The 15069-nt window shown below is 42.5% G+C and overlaps 2 protein-coding genes across 5 annotated transcripts in view; one reads left to right on the forward strand and one right to left on the reverse strand.

Moving 5' to 3' along the window:
* LOC110975646 (dysbindin-like) lies at positions 1 to 8603 on the forward strand. 3 transcript variants are annotated; one of them, XM_022228285.2, is made up of 12 exons: positions 1 to 139; positions 1490 to 1618; positions 2272 to 2319; positions 2512 to 2541; positions 2849 to 2902; positions 3086 to 3146; positions 3395 to 3527; positions 4582 to 4714; positions 5381 to 5403; positions 5725 to 5865; positions 6189 to 6464; positions 7150 to 8603. In XM_022228285.2, the coding sequence occupies exons 2-12, from the start codon at positions 1563 to 1565 to the stop codon at positions 7347 to 7349; spliced, it is 1155 nt and encodes a 384-aa protein (XP_022083977.2). In that variant the 5' UTR covers positions 1 to 139; positions 1490 to 1562; the 3' UTR covers positions 7350 to 8603. The 3 variants fall into 3 exon arrangements, with proteins under 3 accessions (XP_022083977.2, XP_022083980.2, XP_022083978.2); XM_022228288.2 differs by having other exon boundaries at positions 7156 to 8603; XM_022228286.2 differs by having other exon boundaries at positions 17 to 59.
* Positions 8604 to 15069, reverse strand: part of cep89 (centrosomal protein 89) — a 21784-nt gene continuing 15318 nt past the window's right edge. For both annotated transcript variants that reach the window (XM_022228284.2, XM_022228283.2), the window contains 5 exons: positions 14244 to 14411; positions 13897 to 14038; positions 13526 to 13615; positions 12479 to 12648; positions 8604 to 10666 (listed from right to left, as the gene is read on the reverse strand). In XM_022228284.2, coding sequence (XP_022083976.2) covers positions 10489 to 10666; positions 12479 to 12648; positions 13526 to 13615; positions 13897 to 14038; positions 14244 to 14411 — 748 coding nt within the window. In that variant the 3' untranslated portion in view covers positions 8604 to 10488. The remainder of the gene's footprint in view (positions 10667 to 12478; positions 12649 to 13525; positions 13616 to 13896; positions 14039 to 14243; positions 14412 to 15069) is intronic.

The raw sequence follows: 15069 nt of genomic DNA on the forward strand, positions 1-15069 counted from the left end.
ATGCAGGTAGCACTATCTTGTGACGAGTTGTGTTGCTGTAACGTAACGTAAACCTAGTCGTACGTACATAATTAATTATACTTTTTTTGAGTGAGTGTCATGTGAGTGTGCTGATGGGCTGTTTGGAATCAAATTTGTGGTAAGAGTGTTTGAACTTTCGTGAAATTTTGATTTCTTGTTTGGTATGTTATTACAAACTTTCATGTCATCGCTCCCAGTAGTCGGAGCGAGAGGCAGAGCGAGTTTGGCCTATCCTTTTTCTGAGCTGTATGCATACAATGTACTAGCCCTATACTGATCGCAGATTTGAGTTCTATAGTTTTAGGGGAATAGTTCATGACCAAGGCAATTTCAGTGATTCCCGCTGTCGGAGGTTGTTCCATTTATCTTGTTGATTGGTTGCACTCACTTCTGGGTAAAAAAACAACTCTCCATTCACTTCGTAGGCCTACGGGGATTTGCATGTTTTCCCCTTTTTTTTGATTATGATAAAAAATAACTGAAACCCTTTTGAAACAGTGTGGGAGATATTCAGAGCACTTAAATAGTGAAATTCCGGGCATTTTCGATGTAAAGGTGAAGAGTTTAGTCGATAAATCAGATTTTCCCTGAAGACCACAACACTATTTTTGCCCCTTTGAGTTTCGAGTGTGAAACATGGAATAGCTAGCCACCAACTGACCAATCAGAGAGAAGAATTAAGACTCACTGACGTCATCCCAACTGCGAGAATACTCCAGTCGGGAAGTAATCTGGGAAAGAGTTCCATTGGCCCTACGGACAACACAAATTTTCCCTCAAAATATTATAACAACCGTCAGAAAGTGAAAACATGTCCTGAAAAGTGAAGTTTAGCTGAGAAAATTCCAAAGCATTTACTAGGAAACACTTCTTTTGTTTTCAGACAAGTCTCATAGGTTTGTGCACAGGGCCTCAAGTGTTGTCTGTATATGAATCTCTTTCTGAAATCTGTATGTGGAAATCACTAAGGCCCAGCCATCAGAAGCAATAACAAATCCTAAATCGTTGTCAAATTTAGCAGGGAAAATATTGAACATTTACTAAGCAATGCTTAGACATGGTGGAACTTTTCAGATCATTCTCATGGGGTTTTTGCATGGTGTGTCAAGTGATGCCCAAGTATGGAACTCTGTCCATCTCCCGGCACTCAAAACTCAAAACACCACAAGCTGATTGATGTTCGTGCAGTGGAAGTGGACTGATAGCAGTGAGATTATTTCAGCTATACCAATAAAGTCTCAAAAACTACGGAGTTTGTCACACCCACCTCCCTTGTGGAAACACAGTAGGCATGACAAACCCCATAGTGCTAGGTTTATCGATAATCAACAGTGTGCTGGCAAATCCCTACTCCTAGAACTATAGGATTTTTCACACACCCACCTCTTTTCTCTTTTGGGATAGCAAATCCCCTGTCATATGAGTGTCCAAATTTGTTGAGACTAACCTGCAAAGTCCGTCTACACAGATTTATTGCAGGTATTCTTCAACTTCTTCTGAGGTGCAGAGGGACTAACCCCCAACCTGCCGAACCCACGGCCATGTTTGACCAGTTCAAGGAACGGCTGCATCATGTCCAGCAAGACTTGTCCACTGGGTAATGCCCAGGTTTTTGTTTGTTTTTCTTCTTTTCTGAATTTTTTTTTTCTTCACAGACCGCTGAACTCAGACCGCTGACCGATGATGTGATTTGACCACTGGTTTCAGTGACAAGCCAATCCCATTCTTTCATTTGTGTGTTGTTGTTTTTTGTTATTACCGGTAACATTGATACTGCCATTTATTTTAGCATTTGTGCACTTGGGAACTTACCGCATCGGTCATTTAAATACATGTACATGTAGCATAGCAATTTAGATAATGGGAGTGCATTTCAAGAGTTGTAGTAAATCAAATTCTCAGGCCAGGCCAATCACCGGTCCTCAAGTCACGAATCACAGTTCACCCTCCCAGTCCCTCGTGATTTGACTCTGGACAGACTTCATTACGATTCCGTCCAGAATTTGCTTTGAGTGGAGCTGAACAGATTGTGCTCATGATTGCTAAGATGTTCAAGTGGGACATTACTTGGGCTGCACCTTTTCCATGTTTCGTTTTTATTTTGTTCGATTTGTAATTTAACTTCTTCGATCTTGTAGATTTCTCTGATTACTATGGTGAAGCAAATTCATTCCCAGGTGGTCTTGTGCCGAAAGGGTTTGATTATTTAATTTGGATGAATTTATTGGTATTCATTTCCCCTTGTTCCAGATTGAAGACTCTTAGCACAAGGGCTAAAGAAGTCAAGCGATCTCGCAGGTAAAATGGATGGCAAAGCAGTTGGTGAATCATGAACTTTGTAATGGCTTAGAACGAGGCCTGATCATTTGAAGACTGAATTTTTTTGGGCGGGGGTTAATTTTGGGGGAAAATTTACTTTTTTGCATATGCATTGCAATATCTGCAAAGACATTTTCACTGACCTCATTTTCTTCTTATTTTTTATCATAGAGAAGAGCGTGCAGCATTGAGAAAAGACATGTGAGTACAGATCACGGGTCAGTTATTTACGTTGGCAAACCGGTGGTCATCTTGTCGTCTTGGATGAATGTGAAAAAAAAAAGGTTTTCTGTGATTATATTTTATCGACCACTCAGTCTTAACTTCTGTTACAAAGTTGAAATTGTTCAGGTGTGCATTGCTGCATTTTGAGGGGGATTTGTCCTCCCCAAAGAATTTCCCTTTTAGCTCCGGAACTGTCTCCACCCAAAATAAAAACGTCTGTTTTTACTCTAATAATTTTTTTTTTTTTTACGGGAAATGCTTTGTTTGTTTTCAAACCTTGCAGTCCTTCAGTCTCTACACATTGCAATCAGGATGCGGGTGCTGAACTTCTGGACAGGTATTACACCTTAAAGATGTCTTAGCGACCAGCCTCTGTCTGAAATGAAGATGTGTGTTTAGTTCAGCGTATATAAAGCATAGTTTCATATTTAAAAGTGATGTTGTAATGTATTCAAGTACTCAAAAAATTTATTTGTACATTGGATGTCATTTGGTTTTTTCTCTCTCATTTTTAAACTAGATTTCAGAAGATGTGGGCTGAACTTCATAAAGAAATAGAGACTGCAGCAGGAAAAGCGACGGTGAGTCCAAGTGAAAACGGTTTTTGTCAGTGAAGCCATGCTGTTACCCAGTTTTTTTTACAAGCATTGGAAACAAGTTTGAACCACTGCTCGCATTTTTCTCTACCCTGCCTCTGTCCGGCGAAGTAATTCAGAAAATTTCCAGTTTTAAGCATCTTGTGTTCCACAGGGGGTTAGGTTTGAAAGTCTTATATTAAACCAAACTATAGGTGGGTGGTATTTCTCGCTTTATTTTTTTCTACACATAGGTTGTGGACAGCCATGTTCAGGAGGTGTTCTTGAACTACGAGCGTCGGGCGGAACCGTTGCTCCAGCTTCAGAAACAGTTAGTGGACCTCCCGCACTTTGTAGAGAACATCCAGTGTCTCACAGCGGCTATTGGTAGGTACATTTTAAGATCAGTTCATGTGACTAAATGTTCATGTTGGATTTGTGGGTTTTGGGCTGAGTGATTGTGGTAGTGTGGGTATCTTTAGGTAAGCAAAATAAATTGTAGAAGAAAGCAGGTGTGGAAGTTCTCATGGACTGTTTTCCAATATTCAACTGCGGCTCCATCTCAGGTTTCAACTGTTTTTTTTTTTACTACCTGACTTTGAAGCTGTAAGCGCACTAATTAGTCTAATAGTGCCACAAAACATCAAATAAGATCCAAGAGAGCAAAAACTTACAGTAATCCAATTTGAGTTAAACGCTTCAGGCTCACAATTGGGAATTAGTTTGGGCGACGAAGCCTGAGACGGAGACGAAGTTGAGTATTGGAAAACAGCCCTGGCATACGTGATGCAGTTTGTCGAAATCGAACCCTGGCAGGCTTTTGACATGAGCAACAACAAAACAAGGTGTTGAGTGATTTGTACAATTTGTCAAGACTTTAGAAAGTTCACAATGCCACATGGTCTGTGGAAAAAAGATTTTGTTTGTTTTTTGGCAATTTAGGAGAGATGTATCCTTACAGGAAGTTCCTTTTTCCTGTGACTTGCTCTTATATGCCTAAAGATGGGCTATTTTCCTTCCCACATTTGCCTTACGAAATCAGTATTAATTACTAATTAATTGAGAGCCCATTTTTTTGTTAAAATTCACTTTGATCTGTTGCCAATGTGTGTCTTATATTGATATATCGGACTATGTACATTGCTGTAATAAGCACCAAAACTAAATTTTCAACGCACCTCGGACTCGGACCGGCCAGCCGACCCCGGCAAGCTCGGTGGTCGAGTGGTTAAGACATCTGCACTAGTAAGCAGGAGGTCATGGGTTCGAATCCCACCCGAGTAAGCTTGTGAGGTTTTTCGCAAGCTCTCGGACAAGCACTGAGCATACAGTGCTTATTAATATACGTTGGGTAAGGGCAAAACCGTTATATATAAGCACCTCCAGACCTCGGTCATGTCCAAATCGCACCGATGTTGACGTTTCTGTCAAATTTCGGCAGGTAAATTGGAGGCGGAGTTTGAGGAGGTGGAGTCCATGTTGCTCGGCTACGAGGATCTGATTGACCACTGCGAACTGCTCCGCAATAAGCAGACACAGACCGCCGAGCTGAATAGGTACACGCAGCAGAAACTGTAAGTGTCTTGACAGGTGTTGACCCTAGCACCAGATGTGTTTATAACTAATGGATAGAATCCTGAAGTTTGTTGAAGGGGCGCTTGGAGGTTGAAGACAGTGGTGCACTGTGGGGGTAGGGGCAGATTTATGTCTTGGCGCTCTATGGTTGAAACTCGGGGGCACAAATTATCGATGGGAGTAGGTTAACCTGAGGAGGATGACTGTTGCATGACACTTGGCTGTCTGATGCAGATCTTGAAAATCTGTCAACGTGTTCTAACAATGCAGAATCAAAGGGCCAAGTTGCCACCTGAGGGGATGTCTCAGAAGTCAGAACATTGCTGTTTCCCTATGGAATTGCTCTTTTACAGAACACCACGAGTTCCCCTCAGAAATAGGCCGTGTTCCTAATGGGTACAGGCTGTTTCCAAGTAAAGTAGACAAGGGCAGTGACCAGTGTTCCCCTTGAGAAATACACATTCCCAGCCTTGGAACAGCTAGTATTCCTGTTCAAAACGTAACAGCACTTGCCTTTCAGTTGTTAAAAACCATGCTGCGGTTGGTGATCATTGAACCCATACAGTGGTTTCGTGGCTTATGTCTCAAAGATCAGTTCCACGCTGTGGGGAGTCGTTTGACAAATCCAGCTTCATGAACAATTTTTCTCCCTCTTTGTTCCGTAGAAAAGAAGAAGGACTGATGAGAGGTAAGTGTTTGCTTGTCAGATTAACTAGCATGGAGAACAAAACATTGTAATAAAAAAAGACAAATTCAATACAGTATTCAGATTCTTTGCGATTTTGTTGAGATTTTCAAAATCAGGGCTAATTTTTAGCCCTGCATATATGGCAATCTAAAATACCTTTGCGCAACCTTCATTTTGCCGTACCAAGTTACATCCATGAGGCATTGCCACATTAAGCTCATGTAAGAAGAGACACCACTGTCATTATCAACACACCCAGTGGCCACAGACAAAGGACCCTGGTCTCCGCCTCATTTGATTCTTCTGTCCTCCTCACCCTAGTCCGACTGCAGGAGGAGTACGAGCAGAGCGTGCGTCTGAAGGAGGAATCGCAGAAAGCCGACAAGTTGGAGAGACAGAAGGCGTTTCAGGATGTCTTTGCGGCTGACATGCAGCACTATAAGACGCACGGGGAAATGCAGCGTAAGTAGAATGACTTGTCAGAGGTTTGCACCACAGAACATCCCTAGCTGTAAGAGTGTCACCTTTCAAAGTTGCTCTTAGCTGAACAACATTCTGATGTACATGTAGTTTTCCCGCCAAATGCCTTTAAGCATGATTGCTAATTATGGAAGTTTTGTTAATACAAGTTGGTGTGTTTTTTCACAGATAGTGTGATTACCCGTAAAACTGCTTTTCCGATGAAGTGTAAATAATGTTTGTATACATTTCATTTTCGAGGATTCCTTTCTGCGCAAAGTCCCGGGGGGGGGGCTTACATGTCTTCTATGATATGCCCATTTCAGGAGTGGTATCATCCGAGGGCACCCACTCGTTGACTGACGTCAGCTCCATCGAGAACTTTGAGATCACCGTCGACGAACAAGAGCAGGAAGCTCTGGATGACTTTCTGGGTGCCCCACCCATCGGCGGCACGGAAACCAGAGACGGGGATGCAGGCGATGATGACGAGGATGAAGATGACGAGGATGAGATGGAGGTCATGGACGTGATTGAGGAGGAGACCGAAGGGGAGAGAGCAGAAGGAGATGAAGTACAGAGCCCTGATGGAGCAGAGACAGGTGCTCGATTTGTCATTTCCACAATTGGGTCGTTCTATAAATTTGGGGTCTAATTTTTTCTTAGCCCTGTCACATCTGACCATTGATTTTGCAAGTTTAGAATGCAGTCATTACTTTCTAAGAGTGATAAAGTAACACAAAATACCTGCCAAACAAATAAATGGAGCTTATAGTCAATTTTAATATTTCCTTGTCAACCTCCACAGTTCGGGTGTAACAGAGACACCAAAAATGTCACAGTTTTGGACCCCCAATTTATAGAATGACGTGATTGTTTCGTTAAATCCCGCTGGACTTCCTCATTTGTAACTATCTACAGTGTATGCCTTTGTAGATTGTAACTACTTTTCACCAACGATTATTACATTCCATTTGTTCCACGTCACACCCCACAGCATGGTGGGAACACCCTCATTTCTCTTGTAAAACCCGATTAGTTTGGCACAGTGCATGACAATTCAGTCAGAAACACATGCTCACTCTTGAGGCTTTGTTCACAGAATCAGTCAACACTGTACGATGAATGCCGGAACCCACGACCAGCTCTTGCCATTGAGCCAGTATAGCGCCCCCTATGGTATTTGCACTTGAGCAAATAAGTTAGGCTCCACAGTTTCAGCATTTTTAGAATTGCTTAACAAGTTTGGAGAACCCAGTTTCACGTCAGAATATCACTTCTGTTCAGCTGCAGATGAATTGTCCAGAGTTGAGGACACAACGTCCCCAGAGCAACCTCAGGAAGGTGACCAACCACCCCCAGCGACGGAAACCGAGATTCCTGATGAGAAGATATCGAACGAGACAGCCAAGAGTGCAGAGGAAGACGAGGACGAAGATGATGAATTTGATACACCAGACGAAGGATCAGAAACCGAAAACAATTAGAGAACGGTCAAATGGATCAACTGAAGGTCAAAGGTCAAAAAATGTTTACTTTCTGTTTTTTTCTAAGAACCCAAGTGACATACTTTTTGAAAACATTCCCAAGTGGAAACTTGTACAGCATTGAACGTTTGAATGCAGTTTCAGTGTGAACAGCAAAGCTGATGTGGTTCACATCGTCATGTTTAGTGGGAGATATATCAAATGGCATAAATATAACCTGGTGTGTCAGGGAGGGGGCAGAGAATGTGATTTCAAACATTTATTGACTTTTGTCTGTCAGTTTCTTCAGTGCGATCAAATGGCTTCATTGGATTGAAAAACTTTTTTCTTTTTTATAGTAAAGGATATTTGAGGATGGTTTACTCATACGACAGGTTCATTGTTTCCTCCTTTTAAAAGTTATAGTGCATTATATTTGGATATCACTCTTACCTGAAAATTGATATTCAAAGGCCATGAGTTCAGATTTCTTTTAATTACAGTACTAAATGCTGAGTTTTTAGTCATGTCGGAAAAAGCTGGTAGGCAAATTTGATGAGGAAATACTACCAATGTCAATTATGTCAAGGATATCATAGCAAAATCACCAATTGTAAAGTTATTCGCATCACTGCACTGTCTGTTGGAACATCTTTCAGAATTACGAGTCTTGGCAGCTTTTGCTTTCCAAAGCTGGAGCCAGTGACCTCCTGGTTACTAATTTCAACCTTCTGGACATGCTGGACTGGCCTGCCTGGGTCAGCTTCAGGTTGAATACACATTAGCACCGCAGGACGTCTTTCACTTGAGCACTGAAAAAGAAAGTGGGTGACTTTGTGATAGTTTAAAGAGAAACTCCACTTCAAAAGAACAAAGAAAAATCCTTTGATGCAAACATCGGAGAGAGTATTACCTATTAGCTGTCACTTAAAATTTTCACATTTTTGAAAGACTGTGTTTTCAGAGAAAGATCTCTGAAGTTTGTCTTCCAGTCTCTCCAAGTCAATCTGTGTTTATGGAGTAAAGAGAATCTTTAACAGTTGAATTTCTTTTCCTGAAATATGCAATTGCACTGTTGGCTTTCAATCATTTGTGTAATTAAGATGTTCTCTGCTTGTGGCTGGCTGAGACTGTTGCTTAAAAGAAGCGAATTCAGTATGAACTGACCCAACTTGTCAACTTCTGTTGCAACTCAATGGGAAAATGTCTCCCAGAAGCGGCACAATCATAAAATGTATATAATTTGACAAAATAAATAAATTTTATACAAGTAAATTTGGGTTCTGCACAGTCTTCATTCTTGTGCAATTTAATTCAAAATTAAAAGCTTACCCTTTTATAAACAGAGATAAATATGACACACATTCGACATTCATTTGGTATTTCACTAAGGTGCAGTGACAAGAAGAAAACCATTACCCTCATGTCCAAAGAAAATTATTGTACATACAAGGATAAAGTTTGGCATTTCAAAAGATTGGACACTTTATAATACAAAGTAAACTGGCAATATAAATAGAAATATGTACAAAGAGTACTGCTCAAAGCAAATGAATGATTACATGCTTGCATGAATACAATCTGACGGAAAAGATGTTCAAGAACAAGGATGTTATTGGGTGCTCTGACTGACGTGAAATTTACAGACATTTGCCATTGTCATGGGTGAAATCTGGTATTTAGGTAGGAGAGCCTTCAACGTGTTAGTAAGTGGTCTGAATGGATGAGAAGAGTGTGGAACCAGTGTCCAGTATTGGGTCGGCACTGTAAGGACAACCGTACATGGCACAGATCATGTCAATGGTATCCCTGCACTTGCGTCCCTTCCGCCTTGTAATAGGCATGGTCCAAATTCCTCGGCTACGGCCATCCATATTTCTTGTCGCAGCCCAGCCAACGGCGGCACACCATTTTTCAAAGTCGAGGGGACGAACGTGAGAGCATCAGCCATCAATAGCCGATTCATGAAGCACTGCCGCATTATGTTATAGGACCTGCCAAAGGGGAGGAGGGGTCTGGCCTCACGGCCCCCCATGTTGGCTGCCTCCAAGCTAAGCAATTCAAACACTAACATGGATGAAGACCAATGCATTAAAAATCTCGCATCATACTTTCCGTGAATTTTTTTCCCTCTCTGATATTAAAAGCTCAACATTTGTTTGTCGTATTTTGCTGATCTCCAGCATTTTTTGTCTTTTGAAAGAAAATAAATTCCAAAATTTTACATTTAATAAAACATTCATTTGTGTATTTATCAAGGTGTGATAGCGCTACTTTTTGTTCAGTTCTCACTTTGACAGCCTCTACTGAACGTTAATAATTACAAAAATACTTTGTAACAGGTTTGGACTGTCCTTGTGTTTCATAAATGTTTCTTCAAAATTGTGAAAAGGCACCACAAATTTCAAATAAACTTGCGTCGCAAACACACTTTCATCCACACAAAATACCACAGTTTTACTTTTTCAAAAATCAGGTGTACATTTCACATTCTATCAGTGCAGATTACCAATATTATTCAGCCACTACATGTCCGGTTGACTGATTCCAAATGCACCTTTTATTAGTAATTTGTACACAAATTACTACAAATGTGATGTCGCTACATCTGATTGCAGTAAGGCAGATCAAAGGATTTATAAAAAAAGAGAACGAGTGTTCGGGCTTGTAGTTGCATTTCCACTGTGCAAGAAGAGTGGTTCACAGAAATAATCCACTTCTACTTTGCACAACAAAATTATCCGACATTAATGGACACATGCAAAAAGGAAAATGAACAGATGCTTATGATGGCCGGCCATTAATTGCAAGGAAATAACACACTCGGTGAAAGCCTGGACACAAATTTGTTTGCCGCAAATAAAGGAAAGATAGGTTGATGTCTTTTGACTGACAGGCTCTCAAAATCACATATGAAATCAATGGTCTCCCTGAAGCAACACCTGTTGATAAATTAAAATAATTTGAATCCATTTCTCCTCTAAGAATACAAAACTGTGTCCAGGGGTTTGGGTTCAACACTGGCACCATTTGTGGCTTGGTTTGAGATACGATGAGCACCGTCAGTCCGGGCCTTGTTGAGAGACTCCACTTTGGCTCGACTGCCCTCAAGGGGTCAGTCTCTGGGGCAGCTGTCTTCACCCACTGGCCGAGAAGCCTTCTAGTCGCTCTCGGACGAGATCAGCCCCCGGTTGTCCGACTCGTACTCGAAGGCGCCTCCGTTAAGGGTGCCGTTCCGGGAGTGGGGCTCCCTGAGGGACTTCTGCAGCTTGGCCTTCAACCGGCGATTGTCAGCCGTCGCTGTCTGCCAGACCGTCTCCAGTTGCTCTTCAACTTTCCTGGTGACAGTGAAACAAAGGCAGACAACTTTCACAATGGACATCAGAGCAATGCCAGCTTGGGGAGTCGTTTGTCATTGACACAATAACAAGCAGCTGGCCTGCTATTTGGCAGGTCCCAGAAACACACCACTCAACAAATGTTTCCTTACACCAAGCTCTACTTGCACAAAATGATAGCCAAATTAGATACCGTTTTGACCAAGCACACATGACACCCTATCTTATGCAAATCTTGAAGGATTTTTTCCTTTTTAACGTGGATCAAATGTATTTCAACATGTTAACAACGTTTTAACAAATTGGTCAGAGTCACTGAAAACTATTAACCACACCATGCCGGGTGGAGTTTGCACATGCAGGGCCCGTTGCCAGGTGATTTTTCCGTTTTCAAAATTCTTCAAAAATTCATATCTTCATTTACTGGACATGTACACCTAAACGATGAACTGGTTTTTTGGTGGCTAGTCTACTCTGACAGGCAACCTCCATTGACGTGTGAGTACCGCAGCCACTCCTGCCGCCCAGTAAAGAGCACCCATGGTGGGGTGTTGCGTAATTTCCTTTGTTCCAGAAATTGGCCCAGTGCGTAGCTGGATGACGGTGTTGTCTTTACTAACACGGCCAGATTCCAGGAGCATGCAGGGTACTGCAACGCTCATCGCTGGAGTGCTGGAGCACTTTGGTCCCCACTGATAATCTGCAGGCACTGGCAGTGGCAAACAATGGTACTGTTTCAAAACAACAATGGATTACCTCCTCTAATGTCAGCATATGAACCTTGATTGGCAAGTCCCAGCAGCCTGGTGTTTTCTTATGAGTTCGGTCACCCTGGCCACGAATGAAGGCCCAGTTCCAAAGTTCCAATTTCAGGCACTCCGGCCATGAATATACAGCAAAGGTCTCCGATACCCGGAATCTCGGTGTTGAGTGGTTAAAAGTAACTCAAACAACAGACCTGCTTGCCAGTGCACATGGCTTAACCACTTCCTGCCGGGGAATCCGGATCCGGACACGTATGCTTTATATGCGTGGCCGGGGTCTCCGAACTCAGACAGAACTCAGTCTTGTAACAAAAGACTTTACTCGGAACAAAAGACCAGGCTGCTGGGCATTACCGACATTTTTTCCATCTCAAGAGTGGAGAGAATCCAGCCTTGTTTTGAAACAGTATACCACAGTTTGGGGCATTTAGAGCTAGCGGATTACCACCAGGGACAAAAGCATTCTACCACCACAGCGATGAGCCACACAGCACCGCTGCAAGCTAATCTGGCCCCTATTGAAAAGAGGTCAGCAGCGCACTGAGCTAGGTTCACGAACAAAAGAAAATTATATAACACTGCACAATCTGGGCTCTTTTTACAAGGCTGCAGGCCTGGCTGAAATACTCAGTCATGTCAGGCGTCAATAGATTCTGTCTGTCCGGCTAGGGTGGACACCAGACAGTCCTTCACATGTTTATAAGTGTCTAATAAATGAAGATACGAATTTTTAAAGAATTTTGAAAACGGAAAAAAAGATACATATCCTGGCCCAGCATCATCAACATTGATAATTGCCCTGGCAGGAAGTGGTTAATGTAGTCTTCAGCTCCCAAAGATAAAGCTTAAAGTCCTACGCTTGACATCTGTTATCCACCACTACCTTGTCAACATTTAGAAAATTACATTCGCAATATTTTGTGACTCTTCCAATGTATCCAATATTTCAGCAACCATTGAAATACCAAAGCTCACGCTCAGACAACGCCCTTTAGGGACCGACTACTGAGAAGAAACACTCCTGAATAAATTTCTGATGATTATCCACCTTTTGTCAGAACCTAGGGTGTCCAATTCATCTTGTTTCTGCTGCAGCAAGGTCTTGAGATGGGCCATTTCCCGTTCATACTCCCTGAGCTGGCTGACGTGGGAGCTGTCCTGGGCCTGGATGCGGCTGGACAGATTGCCCAGCTTGAGGTCAGCTTTCTGCCGGTAGGACTGCAAAAAAACACAAAACCCCAAACACAATAACATCTCCTCGAGACACACGGTCCGACACGCTCACACTTTTACATACGAAGTGGGGACATTCCTTTGTTCTCCTGTGGTTAAGGAAACTTGAGCAAAATGCTCCTTTTTCTCCCACTAGGATAACTCCTTTGAGCTGGATTGTTGATGACAATTTCCTGGACTGTTCCTCTTCATTTTGCCACAGATAACTTTGCCTCTGAAACTGTTTTTCAGTTAGGGCAAAACATTGTGCAGATGTGTGCAAGTCCACACAATGTCATCATACCCTACATTATGAGGACTTCTGACATGTCTGTACACAAGTTGGCCGCTTCATGCTGAACGACCTGTATACACACGGGGATGTCCTCTGTTGCAACATGGAGGAAATCTAAACATATTCCAGCGAATTTCTGTATGCAATACCAGGCAAAACGTACTCATCCCCACAACTTGGTGATATGCCACTGAGTCTGTACACGACATACTGTGAGACACAATTAGGCTTGAACGACACTCTGTGGAGGAGGCTGTGTGGAAATCTTGAACAACTTTGTGCAGGACTGTAGTGCCATCTTTTCATTTTTGAAAAAAGTTGGAATTTCCAGCTGAACAGAAATGTACAATCTGGGACAACCTCACCGTGGAATAACATTGCTGGCCACTGGTTAGAGCTTACATCCTCACAAAATCACTACAGCGAAAGAGGAATGCTGCAACAAAACTGCACTGGCCATGCTAGCTGCATGCCCAGCTGAGTTCTGAAATCCTGGTAACTGGCAAACTGTCAAAGCTGGAAGGGACTGAAAGAGACAAGCAGTGTTCTTTTTCAAAAAACCGGACAGACTAGAAAGTTGTGGATTACCTTCAACTTTTCCTCCAGCCTCCCGATGGCGACGTTTCCTTCCATCATTTTGTTCACAGCTTTCTTCTTCTCTTGTTCTTGACTCCTGGCCTGCACAATTCAACAAAACTCATCATTAGCAGTTTCGTATCGCCGACAGTGAATCTTGTATCTGAGATTTCAAGAGTTTTGTCTCATGGAAAGAGGGGACAAACTAATATCAGGTATATGATTTGAAACAAAAATATAGAAGAGATATTTTCAAAAACCCAACCATAAAACTCCACATTGAAACTCCTGGCTCCTTTTTGCATTTTTCCATTAAAGATATCAGATTTTTTTGTTTCTCACAGCCATATTTTTGGTCTGTGTGTTTGTCTTCTCTGTCTTACCACTTTCGTCAGGGCGTCTCTCTCTGCCGCTGTCTGTTCGGCAATCTCCAGTACGTTGTTCAGGTGCTGGTTGGCCACGGCCAGCTTGTTCTCGTTGTGTTCCAGCTCCTTCTGGAGCAGCGCGATCTTGTGCTGAAGTTTCCTGAAATTAATTGGGATCAAAAAAGGTTGGCCATAAAAACTGACCACGGTGACAAACGGGCATCGTTCCAGGTCTCCACTCAACCCTCTCGGTTTCACGGTTTCTCACAAAGTGACTTGGAGGGAGTATCCAAATGATGCAACTCCACTGACAGTTAATCCGCACATTATGAAGGGAAATTTACAACTCTGAAAACTGTCCTTACTTTTGGACCCTAGTGAGTGCCTTCATTTCTCCTTGCATCTGGCTTCTCTCCGCTTCGCCGTCTGCCAGCCTCAGCGCCAAGGTCTTTTTCTCCCCCTGGACTGAGGACAGCTTGGACAGCACACTCTCCATCTCAGCCTGGTGGTGTCGCTGTTCCTCGTCCAGTCCTCTGAATCACACCATATCAAGGAAAAAAAAAGCAGTCAAGCTCACATCGAGCAAAGAACTTCAAACACTCACAAAAGTGCTCTTCCCACATAACAAACCAACAAATTGAACACGCGGAAAATCTATTTTGCTTTATCCAGAGGAAGCCAGGGGAAGGGGGGGAGCAAATCCGACCCCTGACATTTTTCCCGATATCGTCGCAATGCATTTTTTTTCGAGAGTTCTGCCTTTAGGAGTTTTTAGAGTAACTCTTTGAGTTTTCTCTTTTTTCTGAGACAGGTCAGCCTAAAATGTATACTTTTTCAACTGCGGTGCTCAGTGCATGCAGGCTGGCACGCATGTAGCCATGAACTGCAAATGAGTGTTAACAACAAAACCATACATTTGAATCCCCCACTGGAAAAAAAGGGCCAAAATAACCCGGCTCTTGTAGGGTTAAAGTGAGTGGTGCGATAGTTTGTTCACTTGACATGCCATCTTTCTCCTAAGTACAAATCACAAGAAAAACGAAGTCAGCTTCACTGGTTCCTAAGGCATAAACTGTCTATTCCTTGTCACTAACAGTCCCTCTTCAGTGGGCATATGACATGGCTACAGCACTGAATATGGGTTGCGTGGTGTCGTTTCAATCAATATTCAAAACTGAATTAACAGGTTTT

The sequence above is a fragment of the Acanthaster planci genome, linkage group LG06 (genome assembly GCF_054643075.1).
Source record: "Acanthaster planci isolate LZ-2023a linkage group LG06, COTS_SCS, whole genome shotgun sequence".
Taxonomy (NCBI): domain Eukaryota; kingdom Metazoa; phylum Echinodermata; class Asteroidea; order Valvatida; family Acanthasteridae; genus Acanthaster; species Acanthaster planci.